This window comes from Telmatherina bonti (assembly GCF_933228915.1).
Source record: "Telmatherina bonti genome assembly, chromosome: 6".
In the NCBI taxonomy this organism is placed as follows: Eukaryota; Metazoa; Chordata; class Actinopteri; order Atheriniformes; family Telmatherinidae; genus Telmatherina; species Telmatherina bonti.
Genome location: NC_136624.1, coordinates 39120443 through 39140931, shown reverse-complemented (window position 1 = coordinate 39140931; position 20489 = coordinate 39120443). Strand labels below are relative to the sequence as shown.

At 45.6% G+C, this 20489-nt stretch overlaps 1 protein-coding gene across 1 annotated transcript in view; it reads left to right on the top strand.

Annotated features, from left to right (window-relative positions):
• Window positions 1–6341: 6341 nt before the first annotated feature.
• The window catches only part of lrig1 (leucine-rich repeats and immunoglobulin-like domains 1), a 34341-nt gene continuing 20193 nt past the window's right edge, over window positions 6342–20489 (top strand). The window contains exons 1-3 of the mRNA XM_079242599.1: window positions 6342–7256; window positions 16434–16505; window positions 17205–17279. Coding sequence (XP_079098725.1) covers window positions 7054–7256; window positions 16434–16505; window positions 17205–17279 — 350 coding nt within the window. The 5' untranslated portion in view covers window positions 6342–7053. The remainder of the gene's footprint in view (window positions 7257–16433; window positions 16506–17204; window positions 17280–20489) is intronic.

The following is a 20489-nucleotide window of genomic DNA, read 5'->3' as shown; positions in this document are numbered from 1 at the left end:
AAGCTGAGCTAATTTGGACTTGAATCAGACACATTAGTGTGACTGAAACTGTACTCAGAGTTGCTCTGACGCACACAGATGATGCAAGTGGGACTCAAATTCCTGCTGCATGTCTGTTCAGTTGGAACAAAACTGGACTAAAGATACTCTGACCATAGTTCCTGACCTGGACTTTGACCCGAAAGAAACTGAAGTACGCAGAGGTCAAAGAACACAACAAAAAAAGAAGATAAAGAAAAGAAAGATGACAAAAAGTAACTAAAATAGTGGAGTCTTTATGTATTCATGTTAAAAAAAAAAAAAACAACAACAAAGGACACTGAGCATTGTGCAGATTGTAAACCCAAACATGGAAATGTAGCCTCACCCCAGAGCCGGTGCTCGAGGCTCCACCAATAAGATTAGTGCTAGGTCTCAGATAGCAAAGGAAACAGCATAAAAAATGTGCTGTAATCAACGTACGGGTCAAAAACTGACATCTGGGCCACATGTGGACCACAGAAGGCTTGCCATAATCCAAGCCAGGCTGGCAACTGACCTCTGGGCCACTTACGGCCCACACAACACTTGTGCCGTGCCATAACTGGGCCATTACTGAGCCAAAGGTAGCCCCTGCTATCTATGGTCCTGACTACATCTGCCATTGCCTTGCAAACAAAGAACCTAACAGTCACGTTATAACACAAGGTACATAAATAGTGCTGCATCATTTGACGCTGCAAGGGAGAGATGTTGCTATCATGTCCACATATACACAGCAGAATATCTTCAGCTTGGAAGGAGTTTTCCCAAAACGTTCAGGATCACAGAACTGTTTGCATGTGAGGAAAAAAACGTGCAAAAGTATAAAAAAAAAACAACATAATTTCTCAAAATATACGACTTAAAAATGAACACAACATGTACATCACCACCTGTCCTGGTAGATTCTTTAGTTTTCCATCTTTTGATCGAAAAGACAAGAAGCAGGAAGTGAACTTTGTTTATTTCAGGAAGACGTAAGTACGTCACGTGCGCCCTCTGTCCAATCAGAATCCTTCCCACCCTGCTGATCTAAAGCGGAATTAAGTAAGGATGTCTTTCCATTCAGAATTATTATTTCCATGTAAACTCGCAGGAGAATACTGTTACTCAGACTCAATCATGTAACCGAACCTGTAGAGAGGGCAGAAGTCAGTTTTTATCACTCTTTTTGATGCAAATGAATCCTAATCCTTCTCTGCACAATGCTGTCTGACTGTCCGGTTATGCTCTTTACAGAAAGAGACGTTCATTCCCCCCAGATCACTTGCAGGTTAACAGTTAAGATAAATATCAGCTGTACCGATGGAAGAGTCAAACACGCCGGAGTCTGGCTTTGTTCTACATTTCCTGGTAAGGACAGCTCTCATGAAATTGTTAAATTGTCCATGAAGCTGTGTCATTTTCATCCATGAGTGAACTGGGACAGACAGGAGGGATGTAAAGAGAGCTCCTTGTCTTTGATGAAGACAATTATGAGTTGTACATTTTCTGTCCTTCGCTCATGTCTCCACCTTGCAGGCCACGTTTCCTCGCATCATAGCAGGCGCCCAAACTGCCCAAACGGTTTCTGCTTCCCATTAGCAAGGCATTTCCACAGTCCCGCAACACCCGTTAGCCATTCAGTCCCTGTATGATGACTTGGCCGGGCTTCACGCCTCTCCATTTTGTAGTTGATGAATAGCCGCAACAGATGGTTTGTTATCTTTGAAGATTCCAGTAAGATGAGCGTGATGAATCGCTCCAGGCGTTAAACACCCCCTCGCCTCCCCCTGAACAACCATGATATTACCCTTCCAGACATGAAAAAGCTAAATTTGAACAATATGTAGTTGACTCATCCTGGACACCTAAAAGAAGCTACTGCTTCCACTTTTCCTGAGGCAGGTCTGGAATCCTTACACAGCCCTGCAGCGACACATAAACACCAATATAGATGGTGTTAAAAACATACAGAAAGAGAGAAACACATGATCTCAGGGTCATCTGGTGAAGTCATTATCCTCTTTACTATGCAAAGTCATGGCAGACTCACATCCACTCTTCTCATAAGCCACATCCTCCACACTGCAGCATGTAAAGATGCAAGATGTACAACAGGTAATTAATAAATAACGAATAATAAAGAAACAAACAAACATGGTTTTAGCTCATTCCATTATCCTGGTGAGCAGAGACATTCCAATGTGATTGCCAGGGGTGGCCAGTTCCACCCAGAACAAAAAGCGGACCACCCCTGCAAAAACTTTAGTCATTTATACCAGCGTTTATTTCCTTATAACAAGACGCAGCATGCTTTGTTTATGTTTTCACTGCCAAAATCTTCCAAAAGCTGATAAAATACAATAAATAAAGATTTATTTTAATCAGGCACACAGAGGGCACCTCACAGGTTAGATCCTACTAAAAAATCCTGAGAGTAAAAAACTATGGACATATATTGGTAGACGACGTAAAACTACATGCTTTTATGCTAAAATATTTTTAAAATGCTATTTAATAAAGACATAAGGTAGCTACAATATAAATAAATGTATAAATGAATTTGATACTAACATGTTTGTTTTTAAAACATTTGGATTTATCAATTTTAATCTTGTCTAATAAAAATTTTTTATTCAACCTTGTGAAATGTAATTACACACGAGCTGCTTTCAATATTTCACCGGTTATAGCAACCGTATGCTGAACAAGATACAGGAATAGTTGCTGGACTTCTCTTGACTCTCTTTTATTTACATTTATTAATTTATCATATATAGAGATACAGTTGTATAAAATCTAAATATAAAGTATTGTATCAAAATTGTATAATTCAAAAGTTAACGATAAAAAAACTCAAAGAACGTAAACCTCCGCCAAGGCCTTTAAAAAGATCCTGGATGCAAACGGTGATCCGGATCACCACCTAAATTAAATCAGTTCTTTCTTTTCACGTTTCCAACAAGTCCTGAAAATTTAATGAAATTCCGTCCAAAACTTTTTAAGTTATCTTGAACACAAACAGACAAACAGATAAAGCCAGTAAAAACATAACCTCCTTGGTGGAGGTAATTATGCTACCATGTAAAACTCTCTTTGTGAAGCATTAATATCATATTTCCATAAACACCTCATAGGAGTAAAATTTATCATTTAGAAGATTATTCAGTGTTTTAATATTATTTATAAACCAGTTATGTAGAAAAGGGTGTTGTTTGTGTGTAATATATACGAGTTGTTCCACAGAAAACACTTATGTGGGGAAACTACGTTGACTCGAAAGCGGAGACCCGTCCAATATGGCGGCGATGCTGGTTTACTCGCCAGCGCTCGATGAGGCGTCTACGTATATAAGATGTGTTTGGTAAAGACACCATGTGGGAGGATCAAGCAGCACTGTTCCCATGTGGACATAGAATGAACCAACTCACGTCATTTTAACATAGTTTCCTCCCAGTTGTTGTCGGCGAGGTTTTAATAACCACAGCGCGAACGTGTGGATTTAATAGATTGTGTTACTACGGTTTAGCTAACGCTAGCTAGGTTTGCTAACTAGCTTTTTCACGTAAAACAGGCTAATGTTAGCTAACGTCAACATTCACCTGACACAAAGCTAAGTGGAATGAAAGGCAGAGTACTTTCCTCATCCCTACTGGTGAAAAACAATGCTTCTGTCTGAAGTCTGAATTTTTCCCAGCTCGGGGAAAACTCGGATCGTTGCTTAGCGGATAATTCTAACCTTGGAAGAGGAGCGTCCTCTCCGAGTGCCCTTCTAGTTAAAGTTATTTGTGTGTCAAGTCATCCAGAGCAGGTCATCCATCAAATAAATCACATTAAAAGACATGTCAACAATCCTCTAAAAATAGACCCCAAAGCACCTATGTCCACATTCCCAGTCTTTTAAAGGAAGACCAAAACGCAGGGTTGAGCATAGTTTGGATGGCTGTGAGACAGACTTCCTCTTATGTGGCAAAGATGCAAGCAGAACACAGATGGCCTCAAATAACAAATCAGAAATGATAAAGTAGTAATGGAACATCAGACTGGAGAATGAACCATAATCTAAAGCTAATCTTTAATTTACTGAAGATTTTACTTGTTTTTTCTTTGAGGTTAAAAGAAAAAACTGCAGAAAAATCCTCCTTTTTTCAGCTTTCTGTGGTTTAACAGGGACTTGTAGTTTCTCCTCGCCTCCCTGAGCTGCAGGCTTCACCTGTAGGCTTCTTACTCACACATGATGCAAAGTGAAACCTTCGTCTGTTCACTGGAAAGGGAACAAGGAACTTTGCCACTAAAACTGCCTGCAGTGCTGCAGGTGTGAATCCCCGTGTCCTCGCTCCGATCGTGATTAATGGCAATGAAATCTGGGCGTTCACCCAACACGAAACAATCACAATAGCTCTGACAAAAATCAATCATAACAATCTGTCAGTGCCAAGTAGAAAAAAACAAAACAAGAAGTGATGAGAAAAAGTGTTGGTGGGGCCAGAAGGCCGACAGCAAACACTGATTTATCACACATGTGCATTTCTGAGACAGCGGGCAAACATCATTTCAGCATTTGGGAAGAATTTTGTGCTATCATGTGGCCATTACAGGGCGCTGAAATGGATCAGTCTGTATGGACACACACACACACACACACACACACATATGCATGTGCTCAGATTCACTGAACGTTTGCAGACTTTTTAAAAATCATCATAGACAGTGATGGAAGAGGCATTCAGGGCCTTTATTTAAAAAAAAAAGTGACGGTTAAAACATGCAATTAAAAATCTACTTTAGTAATTAACAGCATGCAACAAAGTTCTGATAGATTTGGTTCTGTCCTTGCAGCTCATGATGGCATACTGCTATTTACATGTTATTAAATATGCAATGATACATGCAACAAAAGCTTTGTGTTATATTATATATATATATATATATATATATATATATATATATATATATATATATATATATATATATATATATGTGTGTGTGTGTGTGTGTGTGTGTGTGTGTGTGTGTGTGTGTGTGTGTGTGTGTGTGTATGTATGTATGTGTATACATGTGTGTTAATGCAACTATTTTCTATCCAAAACTGCAGTTACTGGATTCAGATTCAGTTAATTAAATCTAAAATATAAATCACCTGTTAGTTATCTTTTAATACATCTCACATTGATGATTACGATTGTGGTTTATTTATTGTTGATTAAATGGATTCTTACTGCATTTATTATCCTGCATGTGAAAGTTTTTATCTATATAGAAGAACTTTATCATAAATCTAAAAATATCTGATTCTACTTATGTTTAAAAGTACTTTTGATACTTTGACTATGTTTAATACTATATCTTATATGTGGGGGTGGGAAAATTAAATTGAAAAATTAAAAATTTGAGATTTTTTGTTTCACAATTTTAAAAATCAATTTTTGTTAAATAAAGAAAAATAATCCATTATAAATCTTTTGCCATTTTTATAGTTTTTATGGATCTTTTTACTTGTCATTTTGGGGATTATAGCAGCAGAATGATGATTATGGCTGTTGTGTTGTTTTTTTCCTGATTTAAATCAAGAAAAATGACGAGAAAAAAAAAAGTATACTTTTTTTTTGTTTTTAATCTACAAAAATCAGCAATATCAAATATTTGCGAGAATTGCAATTCAACTCGAATCGGCACCCAAAAAAAAAATCGGAATCGAATCAATAACTTAGTACTTGAAATGATTCAGTTTGACAAAGAATTTACGCATCTAAGAGGATTTAAAGCAGCGCCTGGTTCCTGCTTTGCGCCACAGATTATTCAAACTATTTCAGTCAAACGTGCAGAACTTGGTCATTTAAATGAATCCCACAGGTCCACATTGAACCCAGGTTTTTAAGTGAATGATGAACCTGTGAAACTTTCATTCTCAAACATCCTGAGTGAAGAGGAGAGGAAGAGTTTATTACTTCCTCTCCAAATTCTTTCTTTTACATGTAAATCTTGATGCTAGGGAGGAATTGTTAGGCCAATTATGTTATTATGGCTTGTTATAATGCGATTACAGCGCGTGATCTGCGTGATTGTCTCTTTAAGAAGTAGTGAGAGTGAGGAGGGGGTGGGGGGGGGCGGTGCGGTTTCACACCCCGGGGTGGGAAACATGGGCGGGGCCAGCGGCCGCTGAATGACAGCCACTCAAACGCGCCTCATGTCAGAGGGGCGGGGACAACGCAGAACGACCAATCAGAGAGAGCCCTCGGGTGGCTTCAGCCAATCAGAGCGAGCGACGGGAGGACCTTGAATAGCTGATGTGTTTCCAACGTGGGACTTCGGAGCGATTCGCGCAGAAAAAAGGGAAAAGTAACCGTGGAAAGGAGAAAACTCATGGTGGCATTTCACGGTGGGAAGGAGGAGGGGGACTCTGTTTTGCTATTAATCGGATGGCGGAGGTTTAGTGAGCGCAGACTGCATCTGAAAAGCGGGTTGTTGGCTTTATGTGGATGCGACGGAGCGCGCGTGTGAAAGTTGGATGTACGCTCGGGAAGAGTCGCCTTGAGAGATCACCTCTGGGCTTTCCACCACCAAACCTGCTGCTCACAACTTATTCACTCATTCACCAGTCCGCTGGACACTTTTAGGGACGCTCAGAAGTTCACGTTTCCATCTTTTTCCATCTTTTCTCCAAGTTTTCCAGACTTTTGCTGCTTTTGGCACAGTGTCGGGCGCAGAGTCCTTCCACGCTTCCAGGAAGGATTTTCCTGTCTGTTTGTTAAAGTTTAGCCTCTAAAGCAGCATTCTTGCAGACAGAATCGAGGTTTTTTTTTGTGAGTAAACATCAAGTTGAGCAGATATGCAGTGATTTTTAAACTCCAGAGGCGCAACTTGGACTTGCGTCAGAAATGACTTCTGGAGACGAGTTTGCGCCACCGCAGTCGTTTCTGTCCGCTCCTGTGCGTAAAGAAGACATTTAATGTACTACAGAAGGCTTCCACCTTTCCAGAGGTTTCATTAAAATCCCACGGGTGTCCGTGGGACACAAGGAGAGCTCGCGCTATTAAATCTGGATACAAAATGGCGGCGTCTCTGGCACGATTTGGATACGTGTGTCGCTGCTTTTCTGTTTTAATCTTGTCGCTCGGACTTTTGAGCGGTTCTGGGTTGAGCTGGGACGCAACTTGTGCCCTGAACTGTACCTGCAGCGGGGATTCTGTGGACTGCAGCAACCTGGAGCTGACGGCGACGCCTCTGGACCTTCCCGTCCGGACCGTCTCCTTGTAAGTTATGCGCCTTTAAGGAGCTCCGGACTATTTATTGACCAGCCCATAACTGGCAACACAGACAGAAAAGCTTCCAACTACATAAAACTTTTTCTTTTCTAGAAAACACCTCATATAGATGAGTTTCTGTCCAGGAATCCAGTCTTCAGATGTTACTCTTCTTTATTTCTGTTATTAATAATAATAATAATAATAATTAAAAAAAAAGGGGGTTAAATCAGCTTTCAGCAGCAAAAATCTCCTAATAGATGCAACTTTTATAAGTTTTTAACTTTATTTTTGCTACATGTCCCTGTTAGGTCATGAATATGTAAATGTAAGCCCCCCTGGAAGCCCCTTCACCCCAGTCTGGAGGCTTAATTTAACCAGTAAGCTCCATTATTTCATGCTCCTCAGACGTCATGTTGCATAGTTTTTAGATTGTTTATGCATTAAATTTAGCAGTGAATCAGCACACAGGGGGAAATGAAGGAACTTTTAAGTTTTATTGTTAAGTTAATGTCGTGTTTGTTTTCTTTGGTCTGCAACTTTTAACCTTTTTATTTAAAAAAAAAAAAAAAAAAGCTTTCCTTGTTTTAAAGCCAATGTGCACGACAGAGCAGAAGGTTTGGAAATGGATCTCCACATTTAGATTTTAAGCATTGCTAATAAATGTGGATGTCATTTCTTGTGCAGTATGTCTTCATTGTGAATTACTGTCCTGCAAAACCCATTTACTTTCAGAAGGTTGTGTGTTGTCATCGCCCCCCCTTGGAGTCAATTTTTAGACCTTTTACAGCTTCTGATTTATGTTTAGCAGCGTTTGAATGCAGCTTACCGAAGATGTTTTCATGTTTCTAAAGATAGATTGAGCAAACTGTTTCCTTGGAGTGAGTAAACAAACACGCCATAACAAATAAACCTCTGCATTATTCAGCCAGACTGATGGCAGGTATTATCCACCTTCTCCTTTCTCTCTTGCAAGCCGCACTTCACAAATTCAATTTCTGGTGAAAGAACCCGTTTCCCAGCCTGACAACAGTCGCTTGTCTGTCTGCCGGCTCGTTTGGGAAACGAAGCAGTTTGGACATTTTTATGTAAGTGTTGAGGGAACTTCTGCACTTATCCAGCTGAATGACAAACTTTGCTACGAGACAACGCGGCTTTCTGTCCTCCTAATGGGCGTTTTGGCCTCGCTGCATGGCTTCTGTGCTGCGAACTGGAAGAAATGCTCGTCCCGGAGCAGATTTCTCAGCATCTGTTTGTGTGTTTTGCTGGGAACTTGTGAGGTTAAAGACCAGAGGCCCAAACGCTGCTCTGGCTCCCAGGTTCCTGCGTGAGGCACTTTATCTTTCCCACTGAAGTCAGGAATGCAACTTTTAAGAAGACTTCTAGAAACATGAATAACGACACTTGTTCCCTGAAGCGCCACTTAGCCAAGATCAAGTGCACATGCACTTCATCATGCGTGCACGGCAAGCAGCGTCCTGCTTGGAAACCGTTTAGCCCAAACCTTCCTCCGTTATCTCCTCCAAACCTTATTGGTCGAGATTTAAGCGGCCGCAATCTGGTTGTTTTCAAAGGGAATGGCTTTACGGCTCGGAGTTATCTTTTAAAACACCTACGGTTGCATATTTCCACACAACTTGAGATTGCCACATCGTGTTGGCAGCTAGCTCAAAGGGGAACCAGCGTTATTCCTCTGGGGTTTGTAAATAAGACAGATTTCTTCGGGATTACAGTAAATCCAAACATACAGGAGCGGTGGGGGTCCCATTAGAGACGTCTTCAGGCTCAGCTTGTCCTCGTTCTACGGTATGCACAGATGTCTGGGAGACGGCAAATTATGACTCTCTGTTATGATTCACTGCAGCAAAAACAGTTGAAGGCCGTCGGTGTGGATTGAGTGTGTTGCTGTGCGGAGTTGTCAGCCTGAAACAAACCACGTTTGTCCATCTCCACCTTCAGGCTTCTGAGCCAAGAGGAATCAGTCGTTGTGTTTACCGCAGGGAGCAGCAGCTCAGTGGCTGCTTCAGGAAGGACGCTGAGGATGAGGCGTCCAGCTCAGCCTTCCTCTCTGCATGTTTGGCTTCAGCAACACTTGTTACATCTACATGTTAAATAAGAGAGTGAATCAGCCAGAAAGTCCTGAATTAATCACACGCTTTCCACCGTCTATTTGCACGCCTGCAAAGCGGAGATGGTTCAGGCGGGGAGCATAAATCCAGCAGTAAGTAGACGGAGATTTCCCACCCTTATGTGTGGGTGAAGAGTGATTGTGCTGTCATGTACAGTAGATGTTGCAATTATCTCTGTTGGGATTTCAGTGACGAAGCTCAGGACTGCAGTTATTCAGACGCCTCGCCACAACGTGGGAGGGAGCTTCTCTTTTCTGTCTCAAGCAGGTGGGAAATGTGGAAATATAAAATGTCAGACTTTATTAAGCTGCCTGTTGCTTTGCTGTAAAACAAGCTTTTTAAGCTTCTACATAAAGTAGCAGTGTGGAGTGATTTGTCCATGTGAGACACCTGATCATTTAAAGGAGAAAAGCTTTTGTCACAGTTGTTTGCTTTTTGGTCCTGATAGGGCCTGATGGGTAGCCGTAGGGCAGGTTTCGGCCCGGTGATCGTCCATCAGCGACGGTATGAAGTTCTGCTTCTGGCGAAGGGAAACAAAAAGCCAAATGCTTTCCAGTTGTCAAAATAATCGGGAGCCTGATGGGAGAACGAGGCCTTGACGAGGATTCAGGGAAAGAAAGATGTGAACTCATCGGCTGCAAGGCGACAGCGTGGAGCTCGGTGCTGCTACCAGTTAACACGCCAGCCGTTAGCCGTTAGCCCCGCATGCTTGTCTCTCCTTTATGATTGATGAACGACGTGTAGAGCAAGTTTGCTCTCACCCAGTCACATATTCCGTCTCAGGAGTGGCGTTTTATCTTATTTGCAGCGGCAGTAATGTGTATAAAAAGCATTTCTAGCCACGGTGCCAGTGGCGTAATGGGATTTTGCAGAGTAAATAAAAGCAAGAGCATCACTAATTTTCTCTGATTACTGTGTTGGAAAGAGATGAAGCAGATACTGGCTGTCTGTTCGCTGCCATCTTCTCTCATGTGGGATCAGATTTTTTTGTTTTGTTCAGTAGAAAGCTGCACATTTTAATGGGTTTTGGGCTTTTTTTCATCTGTTTTTGCTAAATAAGACAATATCCAGCGTTTCCAGTGAGGTTGCCGCCGTGCTGCTTGGTGCTCAGCCATGACTTGACCTCCAGCCAGACCCCTAAACCACACGGTTCCAGCCTTATTGGTAAACACCAGCCCTAACAGTTGATTTTGGCTTCTGCCCTCAGGAAATGGGGTTTGTTTTGGTGGTTTCCCAGCATGCACGGGGGGTTCAGCAGGAAGTGTGGTTTCACGTCACCTGTCTAGGGAAGCGTTTTGTTAATGTTACGGTCTGCTGCTGCTGCCTTCAGGCCGGTGGTCAGAAACCCCAACCACATTTAACGCACAAGGAGCCCAGAGGAAATGAAACGTTGCAGCTCGGTCTGGTCGCAGGCCTTTTTGTCTTCAGCTTGTTTTAAACGTACAACTGTTGTCATGCTGGTGTTTGCTGCCAGCGTTCATAAGCTGCAGAAATGTGTCATCATCTCCTCAGACACATGAGTGTTCGGGGCAGAGCCGCCGCCGCAGCAGCAGCGCTCAGCGAGGCCGAGCCCCCTGTGGTTTGCAGGGCATTTCTCTCTCCACAGCCTTGTAATTTCATGGTTTAGGGAGTGATTATACCAAGTTTGTTTATTAGTTTTGCTCGCCTCATGCCCTCTGGCAGATATTTTAAAGTCCCAACTTGAGGTTTTTTTTAATCACTGGTTATCAGCCACGCTTCACGTTTTTCTGCCTGTTTGTAAATGGAAGTCTAATCAGTATTATTATTATTATTATTATTATAACTGGAAATGTTGAGAACCTTCATGCAGGACTTTAGCTGCAAACAAACGAGATAAAAGCCGCTGAAGCGGAGCCGCTTCTCCAACAACAGCAGATAAATAAGATGAAGATATGAGCTCATGTCCGTTCTCTGGCATCAGCCACAATCAAACAGCTGCTGCTGCAAGTCATTCCGAAAGAATTCAGTCAGCAGAATAGATGGCAATTCTGTGAAGACATTTCAGGACACCAAGTCGCCCCCCCCCCCCCCCCCCCCCGTTTCTTTCTCGCCTGAAGTCAGTGTCTGCAAAGTGAGTTTGATCAATGAATCATCTGTGAGCTCTACATCTGGGAAGTGTTTGGAGAGATTAAAAAAAAGCGTGACTTGGAGCGAGAGGTGCTGCCGAGCGAACCCGGAGAACATGCAGACCTTCCAGGCATGAAGACACCCCCCCCACGCAGCTTCGGCACCTTTCTGATGCCGCTTGCAGCAGCGTTGGAGCTTCAGCGTCTAGAAGAGTTCTCATTAGATTAATATCATGCATAATTATTGCTCGGAATTAAACAAAATCTTTTTTTTTTTTTTTATCACTTTGAAGCAAAGTGTGTGTGTGTGTGTGTCAGCTGTTGCGTAGCTAAACTGGCATCCCTCCTGGGTTGTTTTATCAGATTAACAGGGGTCACTCACCTCCCTCCGCTCATAATCTGCAGCTCAAACTCTGACAAATTACACTCTGTGTGTTTCCATGGGAGTTTTAATTTCTGTTTAAGTCAGAATAAAAAGTTAAATTCTGCTTTAAACTGATGAAAAACGACCATGTAAACACTTCATTCCTACTATTCGGAATTAAACTTAATTCCGATGTAAGTGTCTGGTTTATTCGCATTTTAATTCCGAACTATTTAATTCCTCTGTCATGTAAACCTTTATTCCGCTCTAAGTTAACTCCGGTCGTTCTGAGCATGCTCGTTACCTTGTCCTGTCCCGATGACGTTGTTTTACCTCCCGTGTTCGCTGGTCATTCTTTCTTCTCCTTCTCAGTTGCTGCAGAAAGTGAAGTAGTATGTTGGTGTTGAGCTGCTACTTCACATTTAGAATAAAAATAGCAGTGAAACTGGTTCTTATTATGTAGCTTTTATAAGTTAGGACTGAAAAGACGAGAAGCAGGGAGCGACTTTGTTTATTTCCGGTTTACGTCATACGTCACGTGCACCCTCTGTCCAATCAGAACCCTTCCTGACGAGGCCTGGCCGCTGGGTGCGTGCACAGCGCCTGGGGAGGAGTGCACGCTTTTCCCAGCGTGTTCGGAGCGCCTTGCTCCGTCCCCAGCGCTGCAAGAAACTGATTTCTGAGGATGCAGCTTTTCTTTGTTGGATGCATGTTGTAGGTGTGTGTGTGTGTGTGTGTGTGTGTGTGTGTGTGTGTGTGTGTGTGTGTGTGTGTGTGTGTGCGTGTGTGTGTGTGTGTGTGTGTGTGTGTGTTGGAGGGAATCTGCTCCACAAATGGTAAAACACGCCGACCCCATCAGCAGTGCACGTCTCTGATGTTGGACCCAAGCTCTCCTCACACTTCCAGGATCTTCCACACACACTCAGAACGTAGCAGATCAGATTTATCGTAACGACGGCGAATCTCGCCGGCCGGCTTTCGCTTTTAACCTCGTCGGACCCGATAAGACATTCGTTCTCCTTCTCTCTGCAGGACTGGTGTGGAGATCGGTGGCCTGGAGCTCGTGTCAGCTCAGTGTACACTCTCACTGCAGTTTCTGGGCTATAAAGCGGCCTTTAATGACAGGAAGAGCTCTGTGTGTGTGTGTGTGTGTGTGTGTGTGTGTGTGTGTGTGTGTGTGTGTGTGGGGCTCTCAGACGCGCAGGTTATTCTTTGACAAGCTTTATGATGCTCTGAAATGGAGCACATTAAAGGGCTTTTGTCCTGCAGCTGCAGCGTAGAAGGCTGACACCACTTCACACTCTGGATGAGCAAAGTTCACGCCGGGTTTATCTGTTGCAGAAATGGGAAAGATAATGATGATGTATCTCCCCCCCCCCCCCCCCCCCCACCCACCCCCCTCCTCCAACTCTCCCACATATGCGCTGACTTACAAGCATGGTGTCATGCGATGACATCACTCCCACAGCCGGCGTGCTGAGCTGCAGCCTGAGCCTCACGTCTCTGTTCAACAGAAAGAATCGCAGCATTTCCTCCTGATTTGACCCAGTTTGTGTTTCGTATGTTTGAGCGAAGGCAGCTGAGTGAGGCAGAAGACGGTGAAACTGCCTCCTTATCCCAGATAATCCCCCCCCCCCCATGGGTCCAGCTGCCCTCTCGTTTCACATCTCTGGACTTCTGCTGACAGATAGCAGGTCACGCTGACCTTTGTGTTCTCTGATGGACAGTTTGTTTCTGCTGGAAAACACGTAGAAATGCAGCTGCTTTGTTTCTCTGATTTAATTGCAGACTATACAACATGAGGCGCGGCGGTCGGAGGGGCTTGAAGAAGCTTTCCCAGATGTTTCTTGGCGAAGTGTTTGGGATTGCGTTTGATTTTGATCCCTGCTAACTGTCAAACAATCCTGCTTATTACGAACATTTCGTCCGACAGGAGGTCGGCTGCGGCATTGTGGGGGAAAAGAGTGGAGTGTAATTACTACAATGTGTTTGCCACATCGTCTCAGCCGTGCATATCGTCCAACTTCTGCAGCCGGTTGAGTTATATTCCCGATCCTGTGGAGGATTATGGAAACTAACAGGATCTTTAGCGTGTTTGTTTCTGTTGGCGCTCACGCCTCCGTCCCTCCACCTGTAAGCTGTGGAAGGGCTCCTCTCCTTCCCTCACACTTCCAGAAAGTGTAAGGCCACTTTCAGGAAAGCATTATCTACACCCCCCCTCTCCCACACACACACACACACACACGCTTCCACGCAGGGGAAAGTGGGGGGGGGGGGGGGGGGGGAGTCGGAGCTGCTTATCAGCATCTCCTCCAACAGTAGGTGTTAAACACTGAGAAACTTATCAGATCTGATACAGAAGAGAATAAATGTGTCAGAATGAAGTGGAGAGAAAACGACAACGGTGTGCGCTGAGGAGGCGCGTGTGTGTGTGTGTGTGTGTGTGTGTGTGTTGCAGTTTGCACCGATGCAACATGTTCACCTCTCAAACATGACTTTCTGTCTTTTACTTGGGATTTTCTTCCGTCTTCTTTCCGGCTTCTAGCTTCACGTGCGCGGTCGCTTTTCACGAGGATGTCTCTGGACCAGGACTTGTTTCCATGTAACGCTGCTCTGACTAATAAATTATTTTGCATCAGTTTTGTGCCAAAAGCAGGTTAATAAAAGCAGCTGATCACCATTGCAGATGAGCAGCTCGCTTTCCAGCATTACCTTGCTCTGTGTGTGTGTGTGTGTGTGTGTGTGTGTGTGCTGGCGCGTACCTCCAGGCTACAGCGGCAGCGCTTGCTTTGTGCTCCTCGCCATTACCTGGTAATTGCCTCCCGTTGCAGGGGACGGTAATTGAGCAATCTGGGCCACAATAGGAGGTACACGCTGATCATGACATGGATGCTTCTACACGCCTCCTCGTCAGGCCTGTGCCTGGAGGCCAGACACATGCGCTGCTATTATCTCGTCACACACACACGTTGGGAGGAAGGAGACTGTCATTATCTGCAATTGAGCACACAGAAGACAAGAAAGGGAAACCTGTCGGGTCAAACAGCGATTGATATGGATTGTTTTCATTTTAAAGCGCCGCGTAGCTTTATTTAAATAACTGTTCCTAGTTTCTTTAGTATGTAAAACCTCCCGTTTGCCCCCTTCAGCCGTGTTTTAAAGCCACAGTGGCTACGGTTACATGGTGTTTTTTAATTCGGAAATGACTTATTCTAGTACGAGTTTACATGAAAAGAATTCTAAATGAAGGTTTACATGAAACACGTCTTCACTTAATTCCTCTTCAGAGCGGCGGGTTCGGAAGGGTTCTGATTGGACAGAGGGTGCACGTGACGTATGATGTAAACCGGAAATAAACAAAGTCGCCCCCTGCTTCTTGTCTTTTCAGTCCTAACTTATAAAAGCTACATAATAAGAACCAGTTTCACCGCTATTTTTATTCTAAATGTGAAGTAGCAGCTCAACACCAGCATACTACTTCACTTTCTGCAGCAGCTGAGAAGGAGAAGAAAGACAGACCACCGAACACGGGAGGTAAAACAACGTCATCGGGACAGGACAAGGTAACGAGCATGCTCAGAACGACCGGAGTTAACTTAGAGCGGAATAAAGGTTTACATGACAGAGGAATTAAATAGTTCAGAATTAAAATGCGAATAAACCAGACACTTACATCGGAATTAAGTTTAATTCTGAATACTAGGAATGAAGTGTTTACATGGTCATTTTTCATCAGTTTAAAGCAGAATTTAACTTTTATTCAGAATTAAAGAGGAATTAAATGTAAACACACAGAGTGTGACAACAGAATGAGGAATGTGTTGCACCAGGTAAAAGCGTCCCCCCCCCCTCTCCCCCATCTCTGGGAACAAGCAGCCATCCCTCCATCCCTCCCTCGGCAGGCCTGTGAAACATTCTTCTGCCGTCTCTCACGTCTGGACGGAGGGACGGAGGGAGGCGGCTCGGAGCTGTGGGCTCTCTTTGTCTCGCCCAGCCGAAACCCCGCCACACAAACACAAACAGGGCTCTCTGTGCAGCCTCCTCTCTGCCAACACGCAGGCTGCATGCCAGCCGAGCGGGAGGTGTGTGTGTGTGTGAGTGAGTGTGTGTGAGAGACAGAGGTGCCACTTGTTTATCTGTGATAGAAACGAGAATCTCCATCTGAAATGCAGATGTGTGTCCAGCAGCTTTCCGACAGCAGTGTCACTAATCGCTCTCTGAGAAGTCAAGAGGCGCCGATTAACTACAGTCAGCCTAAAGTGCTAATTGACTGCTGCAGATGAATGGCCTGTGGGTTTTGTTTGCAGAGAGAAGCGCTCTGCGTCGATAGTATTGATCTGAACCCTCCTTGCAGGCTGACTGGATTTATGTCCTGCAGTGATTTCACACTCATCCATACCTGGATGGATGAGTGTGTTTGCCATGTGGGAAATGGAGAGTAATTGATGCTATTGATCAGGATCCTTGTTTAAACTGCTAATGAAATGCAAAAGACAAATAGAGCAATAGTTATCAGAATGATTTGCACAGCTCTTCTTTATGTTTTTCCTCATTTGGTGGATTTAAAAACCTTTTTAATGTTATATTTTCTGCTTTTTGTTTGCAGGAATCTTGGCCACAACAAGCTGACGTCCATCAGGATTGAAGCGTTTGCCAACCTGCCCAACTTGAGAGAACTGTAAGTCGCTGCTGAAACAACACAAACTGGTTTTAAAAGGCTGAATCCGTGGTGAACCGGCGGCCTGACGCTGACATCGCCGCTCCGCTTCCGAGCAGCATCCTCAGATGTTTCGCCTTGAACTGAGGCCAATTGAGAATGAAGTGGTGGTTTTTCTATATTAAGCCTTCCCCCTCCACCACCCGATACTGCGGCCAGCACCGGCCTTGTAAATTTTTTATATGGTGAGGAGAGGGCTTGGCTTTGTGTCACTCACCACCAGCGCACAAACACGCACACGCACATGCACGAGGCGACCGTAAAAACGCACACTGGTGACATCTCTGGCAGGCCGGCCGACCGGTCATACACTCCCCGACATCTGTTTTACTCCCGTGTTATTTTTGGTTTTGTTTGAAACGATGATTTGCCACTTGCTCCACGGCCGACGTGACAACTCGTACGAGACGTCTCCTGATTTATGCCTGGATTAAATTTATATGTGTGGTTAAGAAAAGTGAACTAAGATGCTGTGAAAGTACCTTTTAAATCAAGTTTTTTCCCTCTTATTAATCTTTTTTCCATGGGTACTCAATGTGTTTTGGTAGATCCTTCATGCAAGCATGTGTAATACTTGTAGAAAAACACCATAAATAAAAATCCTTGTATGTTTCCGTGTTTTTCCCTGCTGTTCTCTAACCTGCAGTTTGTCACTTTCAGGCGTTTGGATCATAATCAGCTGACCGCCATACCAGATTTAGGACAGGCTGCTTCCAGGATTGCATCCCTGTACCTGTGAGTACCGCTTCATGTACCAGCTTGCTCTTTTGAAACCTGCTGAAGATGTTTCTGCATGTAGAAATAAAGATGCAGGAGAGTGGATTAAAGAATCCTCTGATGAGCGAACCGGTCGGTAAGAACGAGCCTCATCGGCTCGCGGCGTGGTCAGGTCGGGGCGCAGGCTGCTTCCAGTCTCAGTTTGTATATAGTTTCCACTGTGTTGCTCCTGGTGCTGTGGGGACGGCCTGCGCTGGCATCCTGCTGGAGATTTACTGCCATATTTGGGAAGGGTGTGTGCGCAGTTGGGTATGTCAGCGGCTCAACGCAGGACGGAAACCTGCCATTTGAAACTGCAGGAAGCTTCGTTATCATGCAAAGTTAATGCATTTCACCGGCTGGAATTCCTGCATGAGATGTGCACGAGCCGGATGTCATTATGTGTTTAACCTGCTCAGATCTTAAGTATCATCACACACACACACACACACACACACACAACAGGTCAGAGCAAAATAAGCTAAAGATTAAGATCGAGCTGATACGGAGCTAATCGTTTAATGTTACCTGTGCTGGCTGAGCTTTTTATTTCCATTCGTGTGCCACGATTTTCTCCCCTAACATTCCCACGTGTCGCTCAACCTGAAACAAGAACGTTCAGCCCACTTAGCCTAGCCGTTAGCTTCACTTTGTTTCCTTTCACACCTTGCCAGCATGCCGGTAGACTGCGCGGCAGGAAAGCGCTCCAGCTGCCGCCTCGTGTCATGTTTTGGTCGTCTTCGTATCGTTTTCAGCTGTGAGCTTTGTGGGAGTCACGCTGGCCTCTCCCTGTGTGTCATCTTCCTGTTTCTCAGAAACATCATGATGCACTAATGTGGTCAGAATATTTCTGTAAGCTGTGGAGGTTTTTCTTTTTTAAGCAGCTGGGACTATTTGTGTTGTTAAAAGCTGCTAACATTTTGTGTTACAGTGTGTTGTGTCTGTCCGTGAGGCTCGTTCCTCCGAAACGGACCGCAGCAAGTTCACCTTTACTTGCACAAACTGTGGAAAATGGCAGGCCCTCCAAATGATCGGTGTCTTTTTTTGGCCTGACGCGAAGCCTGTTGCTGGGGTGGTGGGCGGGCGTGAAGGCCTGGAGTCCTGGTGGGAGTGGAGGCTGGAGGGAGGGTCGGATTTTTACAAAGCCACACAGCTGAAACGAAGGCCTGCTGAAGCACCTGCAGCTGCAGCTGTCCGTCACATGGCTTACAGTAAAATGAGAAACATTGAGCATGGGAGGAAGGATGGGAAAGCAGCGAGGGAGCACGGTCAGATCAGGGTGACGTCACCGTGGGTTGAAAGAGGCGTGATTAGGGAGAAGCAGTGGAGGAGGAAGCGAAGAAAGTAAACCCAGTTTGTGTCGTCGCCAGCCAGGAAAGGCGTGTGCAGACGCAGCAGCAGCGTGCAGACGCAGCAGCAGCGTGCAGACGCAGCAGCAGCGTGCAGACGCAGCAGCAGCGCGCAGACGCAGCAGCAGCGTGCAGACGCAGCAGGAGCGCGCAGACGCAGCAGGAGCGCGCAGACGCAGCAGGAGCGCGCAGACGCAGCGTGCAGACGCAGCAGCAGCGTGCAGACGCAGCAGCAGCGTGCAGACGCAGCAGCAGCGTGCAGACGCAGCAGCAGCGCGCAGACGCAGCAGCAGCGCGCAGACGCAGCGTGCAGACGCAGCAGCAGCGCGCAGACGCAGCAGCAGCGCGCAGACGCAGCGTGCAGACGCAGCAGCAGCGCGCAGACGCAGCGTGCAGACGCAGCAGCAGCGTGCAGACGCAGCAGCAGCGTGCAGACGCAGCAGCGTGCAGACGCAGCAGGAGCGTGCAGACGCAGCAGCAGCGTGCAGACGCAGCAGCAGCGTAGAGGCAGCAGCAGCAGCGTAGAGACGCAGCAGCAGCAGCGTAGAGACGCAGCAGCAGCAGCGTGCAGACGCAGCAGCTGGGTGCTGACGCAGCAGCAGCGTGCAGACGCAGCAGCAGCAGCAGCGTAGAGACGCAGCAGCAGCGTGCAGACGCAGCAGCAGCGTAGAGACGCAGTAGCAGCGTGCAGACGCAGCAGCAGCGTAGAGACGCAGCAGCTGGGTGCTGACGCAGCAGCTGGGTGCTGACGCAGCAGCAGCGTAGAGACGCAGCAGCAGCGTGCAGACGCAGCAGCAGCGTAGAGACGCAGTAGCAGCGTGCAGACGCAGCAGCAGCGTAGAGACGCAGCAGCTGGGTGCTGACGCAGCAGCTGGGTGCTGACGCAGCAGCAGCGTGCAGACGCAGCAGCAGCAGCAGCGTAGAGACGCAGCAGCTGGGTGCTGACGCAGCAGCAGCGTGCAGACGCAGCAGCAGCAGCGTAGAGACGCAGCAGCAGCGTGCAGACGCAGCAGCAGCAGCAGCAGCGTAGAGACGCAGCAGCAGCGTGCAGACGCAGCAGTGTGACCGTGCCACCAGTCGAAGATTGTCTGGAATGTTGTCTGACGGCAAGTTTGTGTGAGACGGCGGCTAAAACGCAAACGAGCAAACGGACGGAGAATCCGTCTTCAGCTGCTCATCAGACAGTCCAGAAGTCTGTTTTCACACGGCTGCTACCGTCCAACGGCTTTCAAGGCGTGTCAGATGGCGCGTTTCTACAAGCACTCAGTGATACTCTGCCAAATGCACAACTAGGCCACATAACTGGAGCTCTGTCTCTGACTCTGCTACCAAAGGTGGACATGTGCCTCCTTTTAGTTTTCCAGGTGGTGATTTCTGGTTGGCCTTTTCTGTCACGCAGGTTGGCAAACTGTCTTGTTAAAGTAAACTAACATGTTTGAAACTGGTTTTAGAAATCAGGATTCGGACCTTTTCACACGGAGCTTATGGTTGGTGCGATGCAAGGTTGGAGTTGAGTGTATGGTTGCAGGAATGAGTCAGAAAAGACGGTAAATTACCTGACATGTAGCTTTACAGTTTCACATCTTCACTGTTCTGAAGAAAGTTTCGGTTTCAGGATGAAGACAGCAAAAAAAGGGATTCTTGTAGAGAGTTTGGGGGAAACTGGATTTAGTTTGGAGTTTAGATGACATGAGTGCAGATGTAGAAACGTAAATGCTGCTGTGGCGTCTGCTGGTTCACGGAAAGGACCAGCTGCCTCCACCCAGTCAGCCTCCCCAAGATGGTGGACCCGTTGTTGCCCCTCGTGGTCTGGTCTGGTTCATGAGATCCACCATCCTGT